The sequence below is a fragment of the Thermobia domestica genome, chromosome 7, assembly GCF_964235325.1.
Source record: "Thermobia domestica chromosome 7, izTheDome1.hap1.1, whole genome shotgun sequence".
Taxonomy (NCBI): domain Eukaryota; kingdom Metazoa; phylum Arthropoda; class Insecta; order Zygentoma; family Lepismatidae; genus Thermobia; species Thermobia domestica.
The window spans coordinates 28,302,082-28,329,700 of NC_137460.1; the positions used below are offsets into that span (position 1 = coordinate 28,302,082).

At 35.6% G+C, this 27,619-nt stretch overlaps 1 protein-coding gene across 2 annotated transcripts in view; it reads left to right on the top strand.

The window, feature by feature from the left end:
• The first annotated feature begins 2,521 nt into the window (after positions 1-2,521).
• Positions 2,522-27,619, top strand: part of LOC145689947 (uncharacterized) — a 54,127-nt gene continuing 29,029 nt past the window's right edge. The window contains exons 1-2 of one of the 2 annotated variants that reach the window (XM_081764320.1): positions 2,522-2,752; positions 6,594-7,119. In XM_081764320.1, coding sequence (XP_081620446.1) covers positions 6,668-7,119 — 452 coding nt within the window. In that variant the 5' untranslated portion in view covers positions 2,522-2,752; positions 6,594-6,667. The remainder of the gene's footprint in view (positions 2,753-6,593; positions 7,120-27,619) is intronic. The other variant, XR_014132128.1, reaches the window with a different exon arrangement.

Below are 27,619 nucleotides of genomic sequence, written 5' to 3' on the forward strand. Positions count from 1 at the left end.
TGTGTTGCTTTTCTGAGGTATTTCTAATAAAAATCAAATACTGTACTTAGATTAAATCTAATAAACATATTCCGTCATAAAAATTTTAATAAATATTCCCCGTCATAGAAATTTTAAAATTGTTAAGGTCAATCATAAAATTTCATTGTTTACTAAGGGCAAATCTTAAAATATCCTGTCGGGAAAGAAGAAGTAATTCAAGCATGGAACGAATATATAAACAGCAAGAAAGATGCACACATAGCTAAAATGAAAGAAATTAGAAATTTCAATGAAGAAATAGCAGAGGAAATTAAGTCAGGAGGGAGAGAAGCAGGGAAAAGATTCTGGAGATATGTTAGACAAAAGCAAAACGAAACAGAAAAAGAAATTATTCTTAGAAATGAAAAGGGACAAATAATGAAGGACAGGACGGAAATTGAGGCGTACTTAACAGATTGGGCGATGAAACAAAATTGTGAAGAACCGAAAAATGAAACAAATAAATTAGCAAAAATGAGTAATGAGAGTGCAGAAGAAGAAAGTCAGGACTTAACTAATGATATTGAAAATATGGAAATAGAGAAGGCTAGGAAAAAGCTAAGAAGAGGAAAAGCAACAGGAACAGATGAGGTGTCAAATGAGATGTTAATAAACTTAGATAATAAATATTTGGAAAGTTTAAAGAATATTATGAATAATATACTTGAGTCAAGAACCATTCCTCCAAGTTGGAAGCAAACGAAGATTAAGTTAATATATAAAGGAAAAGGTAGAGATAAACATGATATAAAAAATTATAGACCAATAGCGATTACCAGCTGCGTATATAAGTTTTTTGCAATTATTCTAAGAGATAGGTTAATGAACTGGCTAGAGAAAAACAAAATTTTAAGTGAGTTACAGAATGGATTCAGAACAGATAGAAGAACAACAGATAACATCTACATTATAACACAACTGATAGAAATATGCAGAGAAAGAAAAGAAGATTTCATAGTAGCATTTATAGATATTGAAAAGGCGTATGATACAGTCAAGAGAAATATATTATGGGAAGTAATGGAAAACATAGGAATATCAAAGAAATTTATTATGCTCCTTAAGGAATTATATAAGAACAACAAATACAGATATGAAATGGGAAACGTAAAATCAAAATGGATGGAAAGTAATAAAGGTTTGAAACAAGGATGTCCTCTATCACCAGTTCTATTCCTCATATACATACATGAAGTGGAAGAAGCATTGATCAAAACAAACAGAGGGTTAGAATTAAGATTGCAAGGAAAAGAAAAAGTAAGAAAAATCCCTGGCACTCTATTTGCAGACGATGTGGCTCTGATGAGTAATAATATAGAAGATATTAAGGAAATGTTAGAAACAGTAGTTAGGAAAGGAGAAGAAATTGGTCTAAAAATAAATGAAGAAAAAAGCAAGTTCATGGTTTTTAGTGGAGACATAGAGAATAAAAATATAAAAGCAGGAAACATAGAAATAAGCAGGACTGAAAAAATAGAATTTTTAGGAATCACACTTGAGGAAGGAGAACAATACTTAGTTGAACATGAAAAAAAACTGAAAAATAAAGTACAAAAATATACAGCAATTATAAAAAATAAAGCAATGTGGTCATACAATAGATATGAGGTATCAAGAATATTATGGAAACAAGTAGCAGTACCGGCGCTTACATATGCAAATGAAGTAATAACTTTAACGGAAAAAACCAGGAGTATTTTACAACAAGCACAAAATCAAATAGGAAGGTTTGCCCTAGGAGCAAATAAATTAAGTGCAAATGTAACAATAACAGGAGAAATGGGATGGAGTGATTTTGAAAAAAGAGAAGGTGTGAGTAAAGTAAAATATCTTGGAAGATTAAAATTTATGGAAGAAACAAGATTAGTAAAAGTGGTGCATGAGGCCACTAAACATATGAGGAAAGGGGAGAACACGAAATGGTTTAGGAGAGTTAGGAAATTAGAAAGAAAGTATGATCAAACTACCCGCTGGCATAGAGAAGAAAATTATAAAAATTGGGAAAAAATCACAGAAAAAACATTTAAAGAGAAAGCGCAGGAAAAGTGGTATGAAGAAGTTGTAAAGAAGAGCAGTTTAAAAGGAATATACACACATAAAAAGAGTTATGAGAAAATAAATTACATGAACAATGATTCAGGAAGCATTTTACTTTTCAAAGCCAGGTCAGGGAGCCTTGAAACAGGGGTAAGACTGAAAAAATTTAAAGAAGTGAATGAAAAATGTCAATTATGTTTTAAAGAAGATGAAACATTAGAACACATATTGCTAAAATGTGAAGAAACCCAAAAAATCAGGGAAAAATGGAAATGGATCGATGAAATGAAAGAGGAAGGAAATTTGGTTAAATTAGCTTGGAGGCTAGGTTTTAATGTAAATGGAAGGGAACTAAGTGAAAAAGAAATGGAAAAAACCAAAGAACTTCTTGAATTTTGGTGGAAAAAGAAAATGGAAAACGTTAAATGAAAAAAAAAACAGTACTTACTTTTTTTTCTTTTTTTCCAGGATCCAAACTTCCGAAGAGAAGGAAGGAAAATACCTTGAACCTGAACCTGAACCAAATTTCTGAAAAGGTGTTTGGACTTGTATTGCATGTGAATTAACGCATGAAATTCCGTGAAATGAGTGGGAAGAAAGGTCGTGAGTCAATGTGACATGCCAATTCTTGAGAGGAGTCCCAATCTTGGGAATATTGTGGACATAAATATTTATGTACAAATGTTGATAAATGGTGAGACATGTTTTGTGGCAGTTATCCAACGTAATTTGTTTATCATTTAAAAAATTAATATGTTGATATCTAGTAGGATCATCTTTATAAAAACCACTTACATATAAACTTAAACTATTTAGCGATATAAAAGTATATGCAGTTCCTGTACCACTTTTTTCCCCAATATATGTATACTCCCATAGAAAAAAAAAATTATTGTATATATATACACACATTTATGCGTACTGTCTAAATATAATAAAATATTATAAAACGAAATACCGTGCAGAATATACGTATTAAAGAATGCTCTGGAGACAACGATAATAAATATACTGTAACAAAACCGAATTCAAGTTTTAAAAATTGTAATAGTAATACCATGCAATTTATGTTAGACTTAGGTTCCCGGAATATTCACATTTTTGGGAATATTTCCGAAAAATATTTTCCTGGGAATTCGAACATCACAAAGTATGCTAGCTTTTATTTTTTCCCCGATCTTGCAAATATAAGTTCTCCACTGTTTTCTGACTTCACAAAATATAGCTGAGTGAGTGAAAGCAGTTAGAAGCCCCACGGAGCTCGTTGTTTTCTATCTTTATCCCGACAACAAGGTACAAATTTCTTGAATCCCTAATCACACTGGCGGAAATTCTAAATGCCATCCAATAATAGTAATAAGCTACAACGCAAAACAAGCGAACTTGTATTGAGTGTATATGTGTCTGTGGTAAGTTCCGGTATCCGTTTCCTTTGTGGTACCAAAATGCACCATTTCAACGAAATTATTTTCCGAATCAACTTGGTCACAGTTCTAAGCATCAAAAAGCAAAGTGAAACCTAGCGCGAATTATTCTCTTACCGAAAGGTATAACTACCATTAATTAGTGGCATCCAGTGAAGGAAAACAAAAGAAATATTTTGAATAAGTATTGGGTTCGAATCTCGGTAATATCCCACACGGAAGTGAGGAATTTAAGGATGACATTGAACTCACAAAGTTACGCCCTAATGTATCAAAAAAAAAAAAGTTTTACTGGACTGCGCTAAGTAACGTAAAGAAACACATGAAAAATATTCATAATTTAACACATACATGAATATTTCAAAATATATGCTTTATGACTCACCTGCCAAAAAAGAACACAAACAATTCACATGAATGAGGTATTCAATTTAATCGCACTAACTTTTCTTGTAGTTGATTTATCCGGCTAAAAAATAATATTTCTTCCTGCTTGAGAGATTATTTTCAGGGGCACCAAACAAATATTATAGTACTTAAAATATTGATTAATTATTGTAAAAAATGAAATGAAATCTTTAAGTTTTACGTCCCACGATTACGCCGGTTAGGCCAAAGGAGACGGTGATGATGAGAGATGAGTGAAAATGGTGGAATGAAGAAAGTGGGAGGAAACGGGAAAACCCACGAGCACGGTGTTTGTCCAGCACAAAGCCCACACGGCGCGAGCTGGGATCGAACCAGGGACCCCAAGCACGGGAGGTGAACGCTCTACCACTGAGCCACCGCGCCCCCATTTAATTATTTTAATTCAGCTTTTGGCCCTGCATCGGTTGCAAACGCGAGAACCGTCTTAAATTCAAGCCCGTTCTATTTGCTTTAGCAAGGGAGAAAATAAAGAAATCGGATATGTGCAAGTATTTCGATATTTCGGTCTGGTTATTCATTTTCGGTATTCAGGTATGTAGATATTTTAGTATGCGTTGTAGGGGAATTTCGGATGATTTAAAATTCTGGTTTCAGTACCGTTTATATTCCTAGTCCCATACCAAACATTTCTACGCACAAACTTATTTCCATCTAAAATGGAACTTACCGAGGTGCGTGAAGTTGGCAGGACCACTAACAGCTCAAATTCTGAAACTCGGTGCAGAATTTGAGTAGAATTTAAGCTCTCAGAAAAACCAAGTCCCAGAATTTGAGCTTTTAATTTAAAGGCTCTAAGTCCATTTGAAAGGTGGTCCTGCCAACTTCACGCTGCAGGGCCACCGAAAGCTCAAATTCTGAAACTCCGTCCAAATATTCAGTAGAATTTGAGCTTTCAAAAAAACCCACTACCGGAATTTGAGCTTTCAATTTAAAGGCTCTAAGTCCATTTGAAAGGTGGTCCTGCCAACTTCACGCTGCAGGACCCCCGAAAGCTCAAATTCTCAAACTCCGTCCAGATATTCAGTAGAAATTGAGCTTTCGAAAAAACCAACTCCCGGAATTTAAGCTTTCAATTTAAAGGGTCTAAGTCCACTTGAAAGCTGCAATTTTGAACACATCGTACCAGGACACCCACAGCTCAAATTCTGAAACTCGGTGCAGATATTGAGTAGAATTTGAGCTCTCAAAAAAACCAACTCCCAGAATTTGAGCTTTCAATTTAAAGGCTCTAAGTCCATTTGAAAGGTGGTCCTGCCAACTTCACGCTGCAGGACTCCCGAAAGCTCAAATTCTCAAACTCCGTCCAGATATTCAGTAGAATTTGCGCTTTAAAAAAAAAAAAAAAAAAAAAAAAAACAACTCCCGGAATTTGAGCTTTCAATTTAAAGGGTCTAAGTCCACTTAAAAGCTGCAATTTTGAACACATCGTACCAGGACACCCACAGCTCAAATTCTGAAACTCCGTGCAGATATTGAGTAGAATTTGGGCATTTGGGCTCTCAAGAAAACCAACTCCCAGAATTTGAGCTTTCAATTTAAAGGCTCTAAGTCCATTTGAAAGGTGGTCCTGCCAACTTCACGCTGTAGGACCACCGAAAGCTCAAATTCTCAAACTCAGTCCAGATATTCAGTAGAATTTGAGCTTTCAAAGAAACCAATTCCCGGAATTTGAGCTTTCAATTTAAAGGGTCTAAGTCAATTTAGAAGCTGCAATTTTGAACACATCGTACCACGGCACCAACACCTCAAATTGTGAAACTCGGTGCAGAATTTGAGTAGAATTTGAGCTTTCAAAAAAAGAAAACAACTCCCAGAATTTGAGCTTTCAATTTAAAGGCTCTAAGTCCATTTGAAAGGTGGTCCTGCCAACTTCACGCTGTAGGACCACCGAAAGCTCAAATTCTCAAATTCCGTCCAGATATTCAGTAGAATTTAAGCTTTCAAAAAAACCAACTCCCGGAATTTGAGCTTTGAATTTAAAAGGTCTAAGTCTACTTAAAACTTGCGCCACTAACAGCTAAACTTCTGAAACAGTGCAGGATTTGAGTAGAAATTGAGCTCTCAGAAAAACCAACTCCCAAAATTTGAGCTTTCAATTTAAAGGCTCTAAGTTCATTTGAAAGGTGATGAGAATTTGAGTTTTCGGTGGTCCTCCAGAATGAAGTTGACAGGACCACCTTTCACATGGACTTAGAGGCTTTAAATTGAAAGCTTATATTCTGGGAGTTGGTTTTTCTGAGAGCTCAAATTCTACTCAATATCTGCACGGAGTTTCAAAATTTGAGCTGTTGGTGTCCTGGTACGATGTGTTCAAAATTGCAGCTTTTAAGTGGACTTAGACCCTTTAAATTGAAAGCTCAAATTCCGGGAGTTGGTTTTTTTGAATGCTCAAATTCTACTGAATATCTGGACGGAGTTTGAGAATTTGTGCTTTCGGTGGTACTGCAGCGTGAAGTTGGCAGGACCACCTTTGAAATGGACTTAGAGCCTTTAAATTGAAAACTCAAATTCTGGGAGTTGGTTTTTCTGAGAGCCCAAATTCTACTCAAATTCTGCACCGAATTTCAGAATTTGAGCTGTTAGTGGTCCTGCCAACTTCACGCACCTAACTTACCTTTATTTTCTACTGGTACGTTTATAAATTTTATTAAATCCAATAATTTTTTTTTTTATTCTTTTCAGATTTGTTTGTTTACTTTAACATTAAATTTTGAAGATTTCAAATATAAACCTTGAAGAGCTTTTGTGCTGGCGAAATGTCTTTTCAATATGTGAACATTGGTTGTATTAAAACGGAAACGAAAATAGAAAATGTCCCTATTAAAGTAGAAGTGAAAGCAGAGAATGAGCCATTTGAGGAATGTAATTACGAATTATGTACTGCTAACACTAATGATGATAAAGATCCTCTTGCAATCCGTTTGGAATATCAGGAGCGAGAAAGTGCATTGAAAGGGGAAAATATCACTTCAAAAAGTAACCAGGATGAAACAATATCAGATTGCAAACTAACTTCGAATGCAATATATTTACTTGAGTGTTCGTCAACAGCTGAACAGAATAACATCACGTCAAAATCCTCCAATTTTACACGCAACACGGAAGAGTCAAGCAGTCTCATATTTGCCACTAGTGAGGGGCAGAACGATCAGAAAGAGGACGTTGAAGAACATGATGGAGAAGCAGATGACAATCCTCATGATCTCAGGTACGTTAAATGCGTTTATTTCATCAGAGTTTTGTTTATATAAATTTTTGTCCTTAACTTTTGCAATCCTTAGTTTAGTATTGTTATTTTCAATTAACTTAATAAAATTGCAAAATTCAACGTTATTCGCCGATTCTGGAGGCGTAGGACAGCCCATTCTCATGTAGGCCCCATGTGTTTCTGAATATGTATTGTTTATTCTTATGTGTGTTTTTATGAATATACCATATTTCGCATAGCTTGAATTTCAACGCTCATATATAGCTTCCTAGACTCTTGTCTGCAATGAAAGACATATGTGAATGACACTCCCCCAAAGTTACAGAGAAATCGGCGCCCTTGCTGTGACTCCAGTACAATATAAAGTTTGGAAAAACACATCTAAAGAAAATTATTCATATCATCGTAACTAATCGACATGGAGAAGGTCAGGTCACATGTTCTACACTAATATCTACTACTTTGCGGTAAGTAAGTGCAAGTGTATACATAGTAGATACTGTATACATAGTAGAAACTGTATACATAAGTGTAAACTTTATCACAACAATGACATTATAAGTATACTATTATTGCAACCTTTTATTTCGAAAACTTACATTATTTCAAAATGCAATTATTGTCCGACACTCCTATACGTGTTCCATAGCAAATAAAAAACGTTAGAATATCGAGATTATGATGTCCATAGAAAGAGATGACTTTCACTTAGAATGGTTGATTGTCTTCAATGGCAGAATGGTTTAGAGTTACATATTTAGCTCTTTCTTGATGATGTTCTCTAGTTGAAAGAATATATTTTGAAATGCCAATATATAGACAAAAAATTAATTTAAACAAATTCTTAAATTTTAATAATAAAAGTTTATAATTAACGTTAATTTATCATTCAACAGAAACCTTATGACAATGATTGCATAATAATAAAAATAATAATATATATTTTAGCTTCTCTTACGGACACGGTTTCTCTGGATTGTAGCGTTTACCACTGGCACATGGGGTTCCCGGCTCGAACTGGCAGTAAGTTTCAAGTGGACATCGTGTTCATGGGTTTTCGCAGCGTACTTGCATTTGTCCCACATTATCATTATATCAATCCTATTATAATTCACTTGCATTGTTTAACTGTTGATATTGCATAACCTTAACCTTAATTTCGTTTTTCTAACGCGTATGTAAACATTTGTGATAATTTTAACACAAATATTATCAAATATTCCATGTTTTCTACGTCAATGGTCGCTCCGTTCGAAACGTCGCATTTATTAAGCAACACGTAAAATGTAAACTATTGACCAATTTGCAGACTGCCATAATTGGTGAATAGAATGATCATCTTAAAAGAAGAGAGAGCAGCTAAATGGTCAATATCAGGCATCTTTTTACTCGAAACTCTGTCAGTCAAATCACATTAAAAAAAAAAAAAACAACGAATCACAGCAGCCTGCATCTCTAAAAAAGAAGAACTACCTGAACTGAAGATAAAGTCACACAAGTAGCTCTAACCTTCAACCTATGCTCATAATTTTCTCCAATAAGGATAATCAGTCAACGGGAAAAGTTAACAAAAAAAAAAAAAAAAATTAATTAATAACATAATGCAAATTCTATGTGCAGAACGTAACGCTTTATTTAAACTACCATTTTCATGTTTCCTATTCCATTTTTTGTTGACTTCACAAATGTTTAATATTTTACTCCTGCGGCATATTTCGATCTCGTCAGAATCACCTACTTATCAAGAAACAAAAGAACTGAAGCGAGCTCCCTCGTGGCTAAGCGGTTAGCGTACGCGCCTTTGGCGTGGGAGACCCGGGTTCGATTCCCGGCGGGAGCTCATGTGGTTCGGATTCCACGTTAATCAGTAGGTCCACGTCTCATATAGCCTCGCTGCTGAACGGGACGTTAAACTCAAAATCAACTCAACTCAAAAGAACTGAAGCCATTAGCAGTGTGCATCTGTAAATCTGATAACTTCCTGAAGTGGAGACAATGTCACATAATCAGTTCTGTCACACAACATATGCTCGGGGCCGCGGTGGCTCAGTTGTAGAGCGTTTAGCTGTGGTGTTTGGTGTCCCGGGTTCGACCGCAGCTCCCGTCAAGGGAACTTTGTGGTCGACAATCACCGTGTGCGTGGGTATCCTCGTGGTTCTCCCGTTTCCTCCCACTTTATTCATTCCACAGTTTTCATTCATTACTCATCTCCTTTAGTCTGACCGGCATAAGCGTCGGACGTAAAACTCAGACTTCATTTCATTTTTCATCTTATGCTCCTCAGTTGATATACAAAATCATTTTCACTGTTAACGAGAATCAATAAAGTTAACAAAACCTAATTTATTGTTGAACACGTTTAGCCAAACTAATTGATAGTTTACATAATGCAATTTTGTGTAGAAAAAATCATTGTCTATTCAACATCAATTTCAGGCTTCCTATTGTTCCATTTCTTGTTGACTTCACAAATAGTCAATATCAGGCATTCTTTTACTCGGACCGCAATTTTCGGCCTTCTCACAATTCTCTACTTATCAAGAAACAAAATAAATCGTTCATAGCAGTTCGCATCTGTCAAAATGAAAAGCTTCCTAAACGGAGACAACGTCACATAATTAACTCTGCTACTCAATTTTAAGTGTATTGTATCGACTCGGATTACTCTGTAATAATCATGGGTTAAGAGGAATATTAAACTTAATAGAGAGAGGGTAGTATTTTATTTGCTTTAAGGCTGAGATAGTTTATTATACTCTTGGATTACTTTGTTTACCGCAAGTCGCAGATAGAACAATTCCATTATCTCACGTTAGGATAGTCGTTGGTTTCTTCATTTGAAATTTTGCTTCCCATTTAACTCCAAAGCTTTATGATATGTGGATCTGAACCTTAACATGTGATCTAAACCTCATGAACTCCCTGAAGGGTTCGTACACAGTTGGGCTGCGCCAAAACCACGAGGGTGTTCTCCATTTGAAAATGTGTCTTCTGAATTAAGTTGCAAACTATCTTGTATTAGCATGCGATTCTCTATAGAATGAATTAATTTCGGAGAGGACAGTTGGTCAGTGGTAGAGAGCTCACCGCTGCTGCGAGGATATTTCTTTTATCCATCGTCATATGAGTTTTGGCTGAAAAAATTCTGTCCGGACGTTTCCTCAGGTTGCTAATACATCACTCAGAACTCCAGAAATTTCCGCTACGAAGCTTCAAAATGACCGCCGAGACAAATTTTATATTGTGCTGCAGAAGGATTGTCGATATTTTATCAGTGATTCTGTAACCTCCTGTGTATTGAAATTTCCGGAGGAATTCATCTGATAGTATTACTGCTGCTGAAGTTCTATTAAACCAATCATTTCATAATCACTGGCTTTCATTTATCATGTGTCTTCTTTAGGCTAAAGATCATTATCATGAAACGTTCTGATAAAATGTGAATTTCAGTGCTTCAATACCTTCACGGTTATTTGTCTAGAACAAATCAATATTTGTCAGCTAAAGGCAGTAACTAAACACAAAATCCAAAAGTTCAAGATACATGATTGTGTAACCACCCGGGTGTCAAGTCGCTGTTCGGGCTGCCATTTATTTGTAACCGACCGAGTATCGGGTCGCTGTTGGTGGTTTGTTGTCCTACTAATAAGTATTCTCCTGAGACCAGAACTTACCTCGAGAGGACGATGAAGGACCTCTCCAAGAAGGGATTACAAATTGATTCCAATTCGCTCGTCGGTCTCAACGATGAGATGAGCATTAGGCGCCGAGAGGTTCGGATGTCTCGTTCCGAAAACCTCACGGATGATCAGACGGTCATCCAGACCATAACGTCATTCACATTCACAAACATCATTCACACAAAAAACGAAAACACACTGAATTAAATAAGACTATACTTATTTATTAGAATACTATTGTATAAAAAATAACGAAGAGAAATAATCACAACAGTTAACACAGAATATGTATAATAATCTTCATTACTAAAATCACGGTTTGCCTTTTTAATGCATTGAAGCCCTTTATATATAAATGAGATTATATCTGAAATTTCACTATGAATGCTTCTCTCACATCATTGACGCACTTGGAGGATTAACACTGGGGCAAAAGTTGCCGGGATAATCGAACGTAGAAATCCAATTGCTGCGCCAAACAATCCTGAAACGTAAAGATGCATCTTCAGTAAAATATCACAGTTTCCAAAGTAGAATAATGATGTTGGAGGGCGCTTGTATAACTGACATGTACGCACAAGGCTTATGAAGCTTTGACTTCACTAGTTGGTGGCTAGACGTAAGAAAACGTCCTTCGCCGGGTAATAGCTTATGCCCTTTAAATAAAAATATACTTAATTCCCGACACAATCTGCGTGGTGGCTGCGCACAATACCGGAGTCAAACTCCCTGAGCCCAAAGTTTCAGATACGAAGTGCAGTGGTTGACTGAAGAGTGTTGGCAGTTCATTCCAAATAGCACTCAGTTAAAGCACCTGGATGCACATGCAAACAGAATACAGAAAATAATTTATGTTAATGTTAGTCAACTGGCCACGACACTGCGATAACTCGGACGTGAAAAAGTACAGATAACGAGCTGGAAGAGCAATGTAGTTGGTGCCACTCTGGTGCTCGAACATCTATTCTACTCTGACCTGCTCTAATTTATTGCAATATTACCATAAACGATTAATGAAAGCACATAATTCAGTTGCAAATAACTGCAGAATATATACCGTGCATAGAATAAGTCAGGGAGAAACACTGAGAAGATTCGTCACTCACTGAAATGTTCTCGCCAGAAAGCAATATTTTAAGTATATATATGAAAAAATGAGAGACTTCTTTGTCCAGTTGCGTGGGAAGGATACGATTCCCACCGAAGAAAGAACTTATTTGCGTCACAGGATATAGTATAAATCGAAAAAATGATTACTGTCTTTACGAAATATACTGAGCGTCCACAAAAAAATACTTCTGTAACCTGGTGTTGGTTATAGATTGGCACTCGAAAGCGGAACGACCTTTCACAGGATCAAAATGACATCTGCTCGCCATGTGAAAATCGAGACTTTTGTTCGATAATTCTCAATGTAACAAATTGTTTCATTCTGAAACAAAGTTATTATTAGCTTAGGCCTAGAAAAAGAATTGTTATCCTCTTCCAAAAACGTAAATATTGTAGGGCTACCAGAATAGGTGGCTACTATCTGGAAAAGAACTTATTAATAAAGCGTTGAAAACTATACGGTGTTGATCTAAGTTTCTCAAAGGCCTGAATCAAGGAAGTTGACTCAGTAGTCCAAACATTCCTCAAAATAAAAGGTCACTACGTCATGAATTGACCAAAACCATATTTGGGAAAAATGTGCAATTCTACACGTACTTACAAACAAAATATGCGATCGTTTTCTACGATGCAAAACTAGGAACACGAAAAGGCCTGCAACCATAGGCACGTACAAAATTGTTTCTATACGTAACTAAAATATAAATACTTTAATATTCAGTAAAATACACGTATGTTCCCGGGAACATAGCGTACGTCTTCCACCTGGGAAAAGATGTGTAAACACACAAAAATGCTCTCGTACCATGTAAAATATGTCTATGAGACAAAATACATGAGACCTAAAGAAAACCATGGGATACAAACACAAAAATATAGTCAACGACATTACAACTTTCTGGTCGGCCAGAAACATAAAAATTAAATGCCCTACTAAACAGGTATTCATTTGACGACAGTTAAACTTTCTTAGGCATCATCGTTACAAAATAGTCAAAACGGTTTTATTGACACATTAAAATTCAAAGCCATCGAGCATATAGTATAATTGACAAAGTAATTTTCAAAAATCGTTATTGCTTCATGCTGTTGGAAAGAGAAATTAAGTATTTTTGGGGATCTATAACAATATCTCTGAGACGGCTGAAACCTCATAAATAATGGGCCATGTCGATTTTTGAAGAATATCACCCATCATTGGTAGTATGACTGAAACCTAAAGATATGTATTCCAAAACCTTTCGCTATGCTGATTTCTGGAAGAAAATCCTCCATACTGTTTGTTACGGCTGAAACCTGAAGACTCGTATTAAGAGATTTTCGCCCATGTTGATTTCTAAAGATCCTCCATACGATAACAATTTAGCTAATATATTCCAAATAGTTTTGGGACATACTGTGTAGCTTTCTCAAAATTAGTAAAAAAGAACCCTACAACACATTAGCATACATGTATAAAATATAGTTACAATTCATAAACACTAAGATGTTCACTAGAATATTACTAGACGATAAAATATACTGGAAAAATCTAACCTAAGAATACACATGCTTAGTTATGAGTTACTATAAAAATGAAAACGAAAATATCAGATTAACACTAAAAAAAATATTTAACATTAATTATACGTGTAAAATTTTATATTCTACACATGAGATTACATACTGACTTTTAATTACAAATATACAATTATATATATTAACAACTAAAGTTTTCTTATCCTGGGCATCTCGATACATTCTCCTTTAGGTAAAAAATCTGAAAAGAAAATCAAAAATTAATTGTAAGTCATACGTATGATGACATGTTTAAGATTTTGGAAAGTGAGAAGGGATCCTAAAAAAAGAATTAAAAATTTAAAACACTTAGTAAATTATATTATGAGGCCAAGGTATCTTCCCACTGGCTGAGGTACGGAACTGCGCTACTAGTTAAAACCGTTTTTAGATAAGTACGGTTCCCCTACGTATTATAACACATTTAAGAATTTAGAAACTGGGAAGGGATTCTAAAAGGAATTTTAAGATTTAAAACACTTAATAAAAATATTATATCAGGCCAAAATATCTTCTCACTGGCTGAGGTACGAAACTGCGCTACTAGCTCAAAATTGCTTTTCGATAAATGCAATTTCCCTACGTATGTAAAATGCGTTTTTACTGAAAATCCTAATTTCAAACATCTAAAAATAATGACATTAAACTAAAAGTAAATTGTTAATAAGGTTTGCAACATTGATAGATAGTTGGATGTCTGGGGTACGGCACTGAGCAAAAACAGAAAAAATAAAAGGAGTCAATCAGCTGTGTATCGTCCGTTATTCGTAACCATAAACACAGGTGGTTCTGGAGTCTGGCGATTGCCTTATAAAAACAAGAAAAAGAAAGAAAAACATAATAGCTGCTCTTCGCTGAACAGTTACAAGCTAGAAGTGAAAAGACCTTATAAAACAATGCGTAGTTCTCTTTTTCGTGTGTATGTATCCTGATCAAAAACTAAAAGCAAAAAGAAAGAAATATGAATACATATTTATTACCTAACAGTTGAAAGAAAGATTAAAAGAAATACGTCACTTCCCTAGAAAATAAATTGTATCAGTGTAGGAAGTCTCTGTTATTCTTTTTTCTCTTTTTATGGTTACTATTTCTACTGTTATTATTCTTCCTTTCATTATTGCCAGTATTGTTTCGTCGATTCCTAGCATTATTATTCTTTCGTTCAAGTCTAGTGTTAGAATTATCGCGCGAGTGGCGATTCCGATTTCGTTTATCATTATTGCTCTGATCACGTGATCGCGTGTGTCGATTCCTACTATTTCTACTATTGTCATGTCGCGCACGACCTCGGTTCTGATTCCCATCAATTCTCATATTATTTACGCGCTGATCCTGGTACCTTTGATTATTACTCTTATTATACGAAAAATTACGTTGTTTACCTATTGAACTGGAATTTTGATTACCATTATAGCTATTATCTTGCTTGTATCTTTCCTCTCTACTACTTTGCTGAGCATGTAAAGTTTCTAAATTTTGAATTGCGGCCAAAAATTCCCTGATATTGTTACAGGAATGAAGGAAGAGTTCAGTTTTAAATCTGTTAGGCAAAGTTTGTATTGCGTCTGTAAGTATGAGAAATTCAGGCAACTGCGGTGTCAACTCATGAAGTTTATTGTATTGATCAAGCCTAAAATTATGTACCTTGGGATCGAACCAAGCACTCTTACAGGATGATAGCCTGTGTTGTACTGTAGCTTTTCCCGCAAAAGGTTGATTAAGTGCTTGTTTGATTTGATCATATTTAGTAAAATCGTCTTTCCTAATGTTATACCAGTTTAATAAAACTCCTTGCTATAAATGTGGAATGAGCTTAAACAGAGCTTTATCAGAAAGGTTAGCTAATTGAGCTGTATGCTGTAGCTTTTGCAACTAATTGTGAATTGATTCACTGGAAGGATCACCCTGAAATTTAGGAAAACACTGAATTTCCTTAAGCTTGACATCGTCTTTTCATTTCGTATTTTTTCTCTGGCAATTTGTGAAAGTAACATTTTGTTCGCGCTTACGCCTTCGATCATATACATCCTTGATTTTTGAATTGTCACTTGCACGGTCACTACTACTGGTGTCCTTAGATTCCGAATAAGCCGAGTTACTATAGTGCCAATTTCTAACTTGTCTAGGAGTATCTGTTACTAATCTGGTTTGGAATTCCGGCGATCTATTTTCAGTACTTTCTATTCTTTGAGTGAGCTCTACCATATCACGCCTGATTTCTTTTACGTTCTTATCTATTGCCCGTATTTCAGCGCGACATTCTGCATTAATTCATTTTTCACCTTCATATTATAATCTATTAGTTTCGCTTCTTCATATACCATCTTAATGTGTTTTCCTTGCCTTTCTACGTGTTCGGACATTTCCTCCATACGGTCATGCATCTCATCTAATTTATCGACTGTCTATATGTAAACTAACGCAGCGCTCCTTATTAGCCTGGCACACATCTCGGGTTGATTCCAACTGACCTTGGAGGGATTGTGTACATTCATGCAAGTTTTCTAAGTGGTTCTGAATTTTACAGACTTTTGTTTCTATTTGTTGTACACGTTGGCATGTTCCTTCAGTTTGTTGTCTAACTTCGACGCTGGTCTGTGTGGCGAGTTCGATTGCCTGTTTAGTACTATGACTGACTTCGTGAAGCTGGTAATGAATCTTAAGTGTTATGCTATCGTATTTTTATTTTAAGATTTCGTTCCTACGTTTATTTTCAGCCTCTACAGTCCTAATACTTTGTTCTAATCTTTGGTTATTTTCACGACATTCCTTTTGTACAGCGTCTAACTTCTGACCTAATTCGCACTTTAACTTGACAAAATTTTCTTTATTCTCATCTACTTTTCGTTCTAATCTAGGAAAATTTTCTTTGTTTCCCTGTTCTAATTTAGCAAAATTCTCTTCGTGTTTATCTGCTTTTTGTAAAAGTAAATCTAGTTTAGTAGCCAAGCCTACTTCCTTGTATGTCATCTTGTACAAGATAAAACTTAAAACGTACACTTAGAATAAAATGTACTACCTCTAAAGAATATGATTAAAATCACCTGAAAGAGAATACTTTCTTTTTTTTTCAAATTTCTGGTACTAAACTGAAAGAGAGATGGTATATTAATATATATTGACCTTATAAGTATTCGAGCACCAATGGTCTTGATTCGGGTCGGTAGTTCGGGCGTCATTTATTTGTAACCACCCGGGTGTCAAGTCGCTGTTCGGGCTGCCATTTATTTGTAACCGACCGAGTATTAGGTCGCGGTTCGTGGTTTGTTGTCTTACCAATAAATATTCTCCTGAGACCAGAACATACCTGGATAGGACGATGAAGGACCTCTCCAAGAAGGGATTACAAATTGATTCCAAATCGCTCGTCGGTCTCAAGGATGAGGTGAGCATTAGGCGCCGAGAGGTTCGGATATCTCGTCCCGAAAACGTCACAGACGGTCATCCAGACCATAACGCACACAAACATCATTCACACACAAAAAGAAAACACATAATTAAATAACTCTATACTTATTTATTAGAATACTATCATAAAAAAAAATAATAACGAAGAGAAAGAATCACAACACTTAACACAGAATATGTATAGTAATCTTCATTACCAAAATCAAGCTTTGCCTTTTTAATGCACTGTAATATATATGTTCTCGCCAGAAAGCAATGTTTTAAATATATATGTGAAAAAAACAATGCGAGATTTCTTTGTCCAGTTGCGTTGGAAGGAAGCAATTCCCACCGAATAAAAAACTTATTTGCGTCGCAGAATATAGTATAAATCCAAAAAATGACCACTGTCTTTACAAAATATACAGAGCGTCCACAAAATATACTTCTATAACCTGGTGGCGGTTATAATTGGATTATCTCAGGCTTAACTATCTAAATAACTGTATGGGTTTTGCAACCCGGAGGTTCAATGCCGCCTTCACTAAAGCTCTTCATTGGCTTCTATCCTTAACGAACTGGATCCAATTTCTACTTTGTATTCTTATCTCTCCGAGATCCATCATAATATTGTCCTCTCACCTTTGCCTAGGTCTTCCTAATGGCCGTTTTCTGATCGGTCTTCCAGTCAAGACTTTGAAAGCGTTTCTTCTTTCTTCCATCCCAGCTACATGACCTGCCCTCCTAAATCTACTGGTTTCATGATCGTAACAATGGTTGGGAAACCGTATAAATTGTGTAGTTGCTCCTTATGAAGTTTCCGCCATTCCTCTTTCCCGTTGATCTTGGGTCAGAATGTTCGTCTCGGGATCTTCTCAAATACTTTGTCTATGGTCTTTCTTCCGAGTAAGCGACCATGTTTCGCAACCATACAGAACAAGCATGATTATCGTTTTATATATTTTAAGCTTCAAATTCTTTGGTCTAGGAATTAATTCGTGCGGGTGGACAAGAGATGGCGCAACGAACGGAGCGTCCCACAGTTCCGTGTATCCACACATGTGTTGCAAACCCCTGTCATCGCGTATCGTTCGTAGTATAGGGCAGTGGATTAAAGCGTCAACAACACCAGTTTGTAGTTAAGTGAACATGGCGCAATTTGTGCCTGATAAAGTGTTTTTGCGGGGTGTCCTGCTGCATTACTTTAACATGCAGAAAAGTGCGACTGAAAGTCATCGTATTTTGGTGGAAGTGTATGGTGACCATGCTCTAGGTGAGCGAACGTGTCAGAAGTGGTTTGCACGGTTTAGAAGTGGTGATTTCGGCTTGGCAGACCAAGAGCGAGCTGGACAGCCAAAAAAATTTCAAGACGAAGAATTGACAGCATTGCTCGAGCAGGATTCGTGTCAAACGCAGGAACAACTTGCAGCAGCATTAGGCGTTGATCAAACAACAGTCTCCAAACGCTTGAAAGCCATGGGAATGATTCAAAAGATGTCACATTGGGTTCCACATGAATTGAAAGACAGAGACGTTGAAAGACGAAAAACCATTTGCGAATTGCTGCTTCAACGACAGAGCAGAAAGGGGTTTCTGCATCGAATTATTACGGGTGATGAGAAGTGGATCCATTACGAAAACCCTAAACGAAAAAAGGCCTGGGTGAAACCAGGTGAACCAGGTCCATCACAACCAAAACGAGATATTCACTGTGCAAAGGTTATGCTGTGCATATGGTGGGATATGAAAGGTGTGGTGTACTATGAGCTGCTGCAACCGGGTGAAACTATGAATGGAGAACGTTATCGACGACAATTAATGCGTTTGAAGCAAGCTCTGGCCAGAACACGACCAGAATGGGAGAACAGACATGATAAACTTATTGTTCAACATGATAACGCTCGCCCACATGTCGCAAAACCGGTCAAAACCTATTTAGAAAATGTCGGATGGGAAGTTTTACCCCACCCGCCGTATTCACCAGACGTTGCTCCTTCGGACTACTACTTGTTCGATTGCATGAACAACGATTTGATTGGACAGCGGTTTACTTCTTCAGAAGATATCGAAACATGGGTCTCTGACTGGATCGCTTCCAAGGATGAGGACTTCTTTCGCCACGGAATCCGTGTATTGCCTGACAGATGGGCGAAAGTGGTGGCTAGCGATGGACAATATTTTTCTTAAGGTATTTATGTATTTTGTGTTTGTACTACAGCTTCAATGTGTGCGTACCAACCGCACGAATTAATTCCTAGACCAAATCCTTAACCGAATTCGTGACAAAAGATTTTGAACTAAATAATAACACGAATTCCCTGCTTTTAGTCAACATTTAATTTTTTCGTGAATATGATTTTCGTGTGTTAATATTGATTCTACATATTTGAAAGTATCCACTTTATCAAAAGTATAATTTAATATTTTTAAGCATCCATAATTTGCCGTATTACGGTCCCAACGCACTTCCATGTGCTTAGTTTTCTCTGCATTTACTTCTAAACCCATGTCCCTGCAAGCGTTTATTAAGACCTCTGCTTTTTTTCTATTGTTTGCCTATCATCTATTAAATTTAAATCATCAGCATATCCCATAACCTGGTGAACACCATTAAACTCTAGGCCCTGGTTGCTGTCTTTGATTTTTCTTATAGCGTACTTCAGAACAAAGTTGAATAAAAATGGCGACAACGGATCTCCTTGTTTCAGGCCATTTTCGACGTCAAAGGTCGTGGACAAAAAATTTTCTACCCAAACTTTACTTTGAGATTGATTAACCTAATTAGCTTTTCCGGTATACCAAGTTCTGTAAGAACGTTGTATAAAATTTTTCTCCTAACCTGTCGTAAGCCTTTCGAATATCAATAAATAGTTGATGTACCGGGGTACTGTATTTCTCTCATGAAAACATAAGTGTCTACAATTATATTGCGCTCGGTGCCGTACAAGCTATCACCAGGAATTTCCAACAATCGACATGCAAGCCGAGACTGTAATCGATGGTTTTCTCAGCAATCGATTTGTTTTACTGTGTGGGTGTTTGCTTGAAGATGGATTGTTTTTTTTCTTAATCAGGTTTATGTCAAAAGATTAAAATCGTGATAATTTTGCATATGATGTATCATCTCTTAATCGACGATATGATCTTGTATCGCTGGCAATGATTACATATAGAAGGGCTTTTATTGCTACTTTTGTATGACATTTGCCTGAAAATAAACTTTTCTCTCAACTTCGCTTTCCTCCGTTGTATTTTTTGAACCCTAACCATGTCACGGGGCCACTCACGAGAGTAATTACAGCTAAAAGTACATATTGAACTTCATACCAGTAACTCGCGCGGTTTATTATTATTATTACTAGGTATTCTGCCTTTCTCCATGTCCTGCGGCTAATAAGGTGTTCTTTTTCATGTTTTTTTTTTACTTCGATTTGGACATAGAAATATATCTTCCATGTTTTTCGATCGTCAGCTTCCTTTTTAACTCCATTTTTTTTTAATTGGTCGATCACTTTTGTTCTTCTTCCTGCTTCTCGCTTTTCTTCCATCATTCCTTCTATAGCAGTATGAAGGAGACAAATTATATGCAAGATGTCTACTGTCCAATTGTTCGTCCTACGAAATTTAGAACGTGTTATAGTTTCCATTAGACATTGTTTTGTTTAAGGCAGAATTTGTTTAGAATTGAAAATTATATTTTTGTGCAATTTTGCATACAACATTCACACATTACAGAGAAATGCAGTAGATTATTCTGTACTCAGGGTCTTTGATGTTTATTTCTGTGAATCTCAGTTCTAACAATATATTTATTACCGAATAATTTCGAGCTTTCAAATGTTTAAATTTCTTAACATTAGATATAACAATAAAAAATTTGTTAATAGCTTATGCATTTTTCTCCATTAATCAAGCTCTCTTCTCGATCATTTCATTCATTATAACCGTATGTTACACATTTTTTCTTAGCCAACTCTTAGTATTATTATTATTGTTATTACAATTATTATTATTATTAAAAGTAGTGGTATTATTTACATCGATATTGCAATGATAATGATTTGAGTCGTTACTGTGTACTTATTGTGCAAAATTGTTTTGATATAAATTTCTTTACATGATACTACAAAAATATTTCACATTTCTGTCGTGACACTTTTAGACAGGGGTTGCTCCCGGCATAAGTGTAAGAAATTTTGCTTATTAAGTAATTAAGCGAAGATAGGAAATAAGAGAACAAATTTGTCTTATAGGTCAGACGGGAAGTTTAAAGCAAACACGTGGTCAACTTTGATGCCCAATTCTGCAAATGATTACAGTAATATATGACTGATTTAGTGGCATTGGATACGAAAATTGTTGTTGATCTCTACACTAACAAGTATGGGAAGATAATGGAAAGCATTTCTGAGGAAGACACGTATCGTCTACTCTGTATTTTGACCGAAATTTACCTCACGATTATACGAAGTAAACGAATGCTGATGTGTATAATAGTTCGTCGGTACCTTGCATACTGACAGCAATAAATCTAAAGTGTCAATGTATGTTAAAATACAGGCTAATACAACTTTTGTAAATTTATTTTCTCTTAATCTTTGATTTGTTACAAACCCACCTGGATTCCACGCTTTTACTGGGAGTAATTACACAGCGTCCTCTACTATTAGTAGCAACCACTGGCATTTCAAATGCATTTGCATCTTCGAAGAATTCATCTACTTTTGAGGAGGTGAAGAATTCTTTCTAGATATTCATATGTGGGCAAAACAAATGCGATATTGTTAGCAAAACACGTTTGAACATCTGATGCATATACGATCCTGGGATTACATGTAAACCATTCGAGAACAAAATAGCTGAAATACTGTGATTTCTTTTATGTAGACTAGATTCTGGAACAATTATTTTCTGGTTTAATTATGTTATTCATACGCACAAAAATGAACTCATTGTAGTTCAAGTGCAACTTTTCTGTTTGAGAGCAATAAATTAAAACTTAGGGAGACAGTAAACCTATATATACGATTTACTATAATAGCTGTCCGGATTCCGTAGACGGGACAGTGAGACCAACGGTGGTTTGATTGTAAGTAGATCTAAGTTTAGCATCTTGTTGGGCAGCAGGGCTACATGGGACGTAAACCTAAAGGTTAATATGGTATGCAAAACACATAAGCTCCCACCGGGAATCGAACGCGGGTCTTTTCCCCCAACGTTGCATACGCTATCTACGTGCAAGGTCACTAGCCAAACGAGGATAATGAGAATGATCCTGTCCAGCACAAATTTTTAAAATGAATTAGATAAAGTGTTTTTTTCTTTTTTGAGATCTAAATCCAATCACTTGTCTTCATTCCTACCTTCAGTTATAATTTTTCTCCGTGGCAATCAGTGTTTTTGTGTATTATTATAGTGGTTATTATATTCAAATATCTTTCCAATAAATCCAGTTATTAGATTTTAACACTTGTTACACATCATGGGGTTTTCCGCATCATTTTTTTGTCCTATTATCATGTTCTTTTCCGACATTAGGCAAAAATTCAAGCCTTATTATCCACAGAGAAATAAATGCAGTCAGTTATTTTATAGTACTATATTACCTATTGGTTTCCATTGGATAAGATTCGTTCGAATGAAAGATTGAGCGAAAAAATGTCTCAGGTTGTAAAATAATTTTTTGTTCCTTGTTTCGCATACCACGAATAAACCTTTGTTAAAGACGAGAGTTGCTATTTACGTGATAGAAGTCCTAGCAAGTTACATTCTTCGTAGCTGTATACAATAACTGGTATATGTATTTGTTAAAAATGTATATATATTTATTTTCCTTCCAAGTCGTTGTAACAACTCTATTAATGAATTAGTAAAGTTAGCTTATTATCGTACGTCCCTATGATATAATTATCTAATATTTCATATTAAATAATATTATCCTAATAATTTTGTTTGCTGTGATTGGTTCGGAATTAACTCACTACTTACATGGACTTAAGAATAATATATCAGTTAAGCATTTCTAGCATACACCAAAAAATGCCTTTTAATCACACATACGTGCGAATTGTGCTCTTGTTTATTCGGTGCTAACTATGCACACAATTTTAAACGATCTATTATTACATTTTAATGGAGTAGGTACCTCATATATTCTTGTATCCTAATGCCAATTTTGGGAGCAGATCACTTCCAAATATGCCCATTTAACTCTTCTCAATTATATTTTTCCAGTCTTAATTAGCACTGTTCGATGTACTTTTGAATATATCACGTTTTAATATTTAGTATAGTTTGTATTACCAGCATATAGATTTTTAATTGTTAAAGGTATTCCACAGAGACAGCAAATATTATTAATAGTACAATTTTCAAATATTGAAAAATTTTTTAACTACGCATTCTCAATGTTTTGATATATTTGCAGATGATTTAAAAAATTAAAACTAAAATAATGCTTGAAGCGAAGTTTGAAATAAAAAATGATGTGAAAGTAAAAACAAAATAAAAGAGAGTGAAATTTTTTACAAATATTGATTTATCCGAATGCGTTAAATGCCGTATACGTTTCGGAAGCGTATTGCAAATAGACTTACATTTCCTTACTTTCTTTCATCCTTCATCAGAAGACTTCTTTCCGAACTAAGCTTATGTACTTCAGTGGATAAAAACAATTTAATCCTCAAGGAAGTCGTCATAATTGATTTAGTGAAGTGAAGATTTTGGAATGATAACTCTACGATTCGTGCCTGCTCCTACCGTTGCTCAAATTTCATTACCTTACGATACCAACCAATAATTTTTACTGTGATAGGTTCTAAATTAACGTACTATTTACATGCTTTTAAGAACAATGTATCAATTCAGCATTTCTAGTATACACAAAAAATTTCGTTTATTCATACATATGTACCAATTCTGCTCTTGTTTACTCGTTGCTAACTGTACACATAAATTTAAACGATATATTCACACATTTTTAATGGAGTACAGGTATAACTTAATTATAACTGTATAATTGTTGGTTGCTGTTCGAACTTCTGCAGAAAACACCTTTGTTCAAAGTCCATAATATAATGGTATCAGCATTATCTATCCCAACCGAACATTTTATTCAGCCTTGTATATAAGGATAAAATTATTTGAATTAAAAGTTTCTCAGACGGAAGCTTCAAGTGAGCATACATATACTTAAAGAAGAGCTAGGAGTCTCAAGTGGACATACATATATTTGCTGAAGCTCTTTATATATATGGCAAAAATGGAAACAAAGCTGTATTTCATTAACTTCGTCGATTGTGTCATCGTCTTTTGTAACTTCATCAGTTGCTGTTCAGTAAAGAACTATGCTTCGCTATTATTCCCTCTCTTATTTTGTAACTGAGAGTAGAAGCATCTAGCAGTCAGTAATCAGGACGAGAACAAGCAAGATGCCATGAGCAAGTGAAGAAGTCAAGCGCCTTAGCTACACGTCTAATTTTTCAAGAATATTATTAGTATGATTTAAAGTTATATTCACAATAATAAGTATAATATTTTTATTTATTGAGATCATTGCTTCCAATCGATTAAAACATTACGACAAGTTTGTGACAATACTTTCATTTCTTTACAACATACAATAAATAAAGATGTGCAACTGCGCAACTGCTGCAAAGTGATAAAATTATGGAAGTTTGTGAATTAACATTATCTGGTTCTTGCGGAACGTGTAAAGTTGATAAAAAATAGGGGGGCAAAAGTAAAATTACTGCTATAGTGAAAATTATTTGATCATTTTTTGTGTTAACATTTCAAGTATATATATACCATGCAGGTAAAGTAAGCATATAATGTTTTAATCCCGTTATTTTTTATTACTATATATATACATATATTGTTTTGTGGTGCTCCCAACTTGGAATAATTAATTTGAGTAAATAATTGTGTATAGTAGTGTTTTGGTAGCATAATTTTTATTGCAGTACAATTGATTTTCTGTTGTTCTTTTTTTAACTAAGAGAAGATCAATGGTGCCATTTCAATTTGTTATATATGTTACAAGGTAAACTCAGTGTAATTCGTTGCTCAATTTACTATGTTTCGACGAACCTTTAGATTTTCCACTCTACCTCCCTGATTCTCATTCCACTAGTACCTTATGACCTGGCTTTAACCATTTATCCGTAAATTGTGGTTGGACATCATATCCTGTATTTGTGCATATTTCTCATTCAACCTTAAAGTATGAGAAACGTATTGGTTGTTCCAAACGTAAATCCACCGTATCAGGAATTGAACCTAAGACCCCAATGAATTGTCCTCACAAACGGGAATGTACTGGATCGAACCTCGAAACTACCTCATAATATAGATGTTTTCATATACGGTATGCGCAGCCAAATTGTCCTAGGTTATCTTTGGCTCTCTGTTTAAGTTCGGACTCTTTCCTATTAATCTGCCTTATTGATTGTATTTTATTGCTACAGACCATGCCGAATTTAATAATTGAAAAATGAAAAATGAAATCTCTGAGTTTTACGTCCCACGGTTATGGCGGTTAGGCTAAAGGAGACGGTGATGATAAATGATGAATGAAATGGTGCAATGAAGAAAGTGGGAGGAAACGAGAGAACCCCGAGAAAACCCACGCACACGGTGTTTGTCCACCACAAAGTTCACTTGGCGGGGGCTGAAACCGAACCCGGGACCCTAAGCACCAGAGGTGAACGCTCTACCACTGAGCCACCGCGGCTCCCTAATTTAATCATTGAGTTGGTCCATACATCCTGTTACTTAAATTTTTTGCCAAATTTAGAGTAGAAGATCGCGCCTTATTCAAATATGCCTCTTATTATTTTGTATTACTCGTTGCTGTACTGACCAACAGCGACTTTCGCCTGCAATTACATAAATCTAGTCACATATTTTATGACACGATTTTGTTTCCAGAGTGAGGAATCTATAATCACCAAGTTACTGATTAAATCTTATTGTCGGATCATTAAGACGAAGTTTTTTTCTTACTGTCGTTTGTCCTCTTATTGCTGGATATTTGATTTTTTATTTTTATGACGTGACAAATGTAGTGCTGACTTCAGCTTGATATATCTTCTATTCAAGCACCAAACCACTTGCGTTTTAAGATTGAATTGATTAATTTTTCTTACGCAACATAGTTACTATTGATACTCCCTGATGTTTTCAGGGGGGCGCGGTGGCTCAGTGGTAGAGCGTTCACCTCTGGTGCTTGGGGTCCCGGGTTCGATCCCAGCCCCCGCCAAGTGAACTTTGTGGTGGACAAACACCGTGCTCGTGGGTTTTCTCGGGGTTCTCCCGTTTCCTCCCACTTCCTTCATTCCACCATTTCACTCATCTCTCATTATCACCGTCTCCTTTAGCCTAACCGGCATAACCGTGGGACGTAAAACTTAAAGATTTCATTTCATTTTTTCCCTGATGTTTTCGTGGGCTCGGAACCACATTGGAACTTGCGGAATTGCCACGTACATTTTAACACTATCTTAAAATACTGCTATTCATGTTACAGAACACACAACGGACGCGCTACGCTTACACAACTATAGAGACACACACTTATCAGTAGTAGCGCGAACTCGCATAGATCACACCACCATTTCATATGCGGAGGTAATACACGTTGTACAGGAGATATGCAGAAAGATAACTTTTGTAGCTTTTGGACTAGTATAGAATTCCGTCTCCAGGCACCCCTGGATATCATCACTAGTTCACACAATTCCAAAAATATACAATAGCGAATATAATATCCCAATGTAACATGAGATATTTCTAAATTCTTTCCAGCGCTGCGCTCCAACAAGAATTGAATCACGGACTACGAGTATTTTGAGTGTGTGTTAATTCTTTTCCTTTAGGAAGAGAACTTACTTCTTTAAACAAAGTTATATTAAGTTCTAAAGACTGTTGTATGAAACGAAAGGATCTATTACATATTTTAACATACAAACTAAACTTGTGTTGCTAGTTAAATATCCTCATTCTAATCATAGTACCGTTAAGAAATGAAAAGAACTGGTTTAGAGACAGTGATACCTGGAATGTAAATTTTAATTTTAAGAGATTCACTAGCTCATGCAGACAATCTGGATATCAATTGTACGTACTGAGTAGTAATGTGCAGATTGTTCCTCATCTTCCTCTTAAATACGGTATTTCACAAAATACTGGTGAACGCGACAGTTTATTTTAAATGGTAATCTTAAGTGCCAAGTCTTCTCTATGTAACAAGAGAGACTCGTGAAGTTTTTCGCACAGATTGTTAATCATTCTCCTCTCCTAATGATACTCATTTCAAACAAAATAACGTGATTATAACCTACTTGAAGGTAGGAGCATATTAGAAAATTTATTTTAAATAGTTCATTTGCCTTCCTTTTTTAAAATGTAATTTGTAACTTGTTTTTCGAATATTCAGAGTGTACGATTTTGGTTTGCACGCCCTTTTATCTTTTAAAGTAATAAACAATAAACACTAAAGTTTCTCACGATGCAAATTATACTCGGGATGCAAATTATTTTACATTTCCTCGAATAGCGGTGTTGCAGTCACATAGAATTGCAATTTCTCGAACGGCACCATATCAGGTGAAAGGGATTTAAAATTTAGAGCTATGGGCTTTCGCATCTTCTGCCATAATAGCCCGTCACGTATGAGGGATGACTTCCATCGGCGATCACACTATACGCGCCAAAGGAAGGAAGAAAAAATTGGAGAAGGAAGGAAGCGTCCTGAGATCTATATC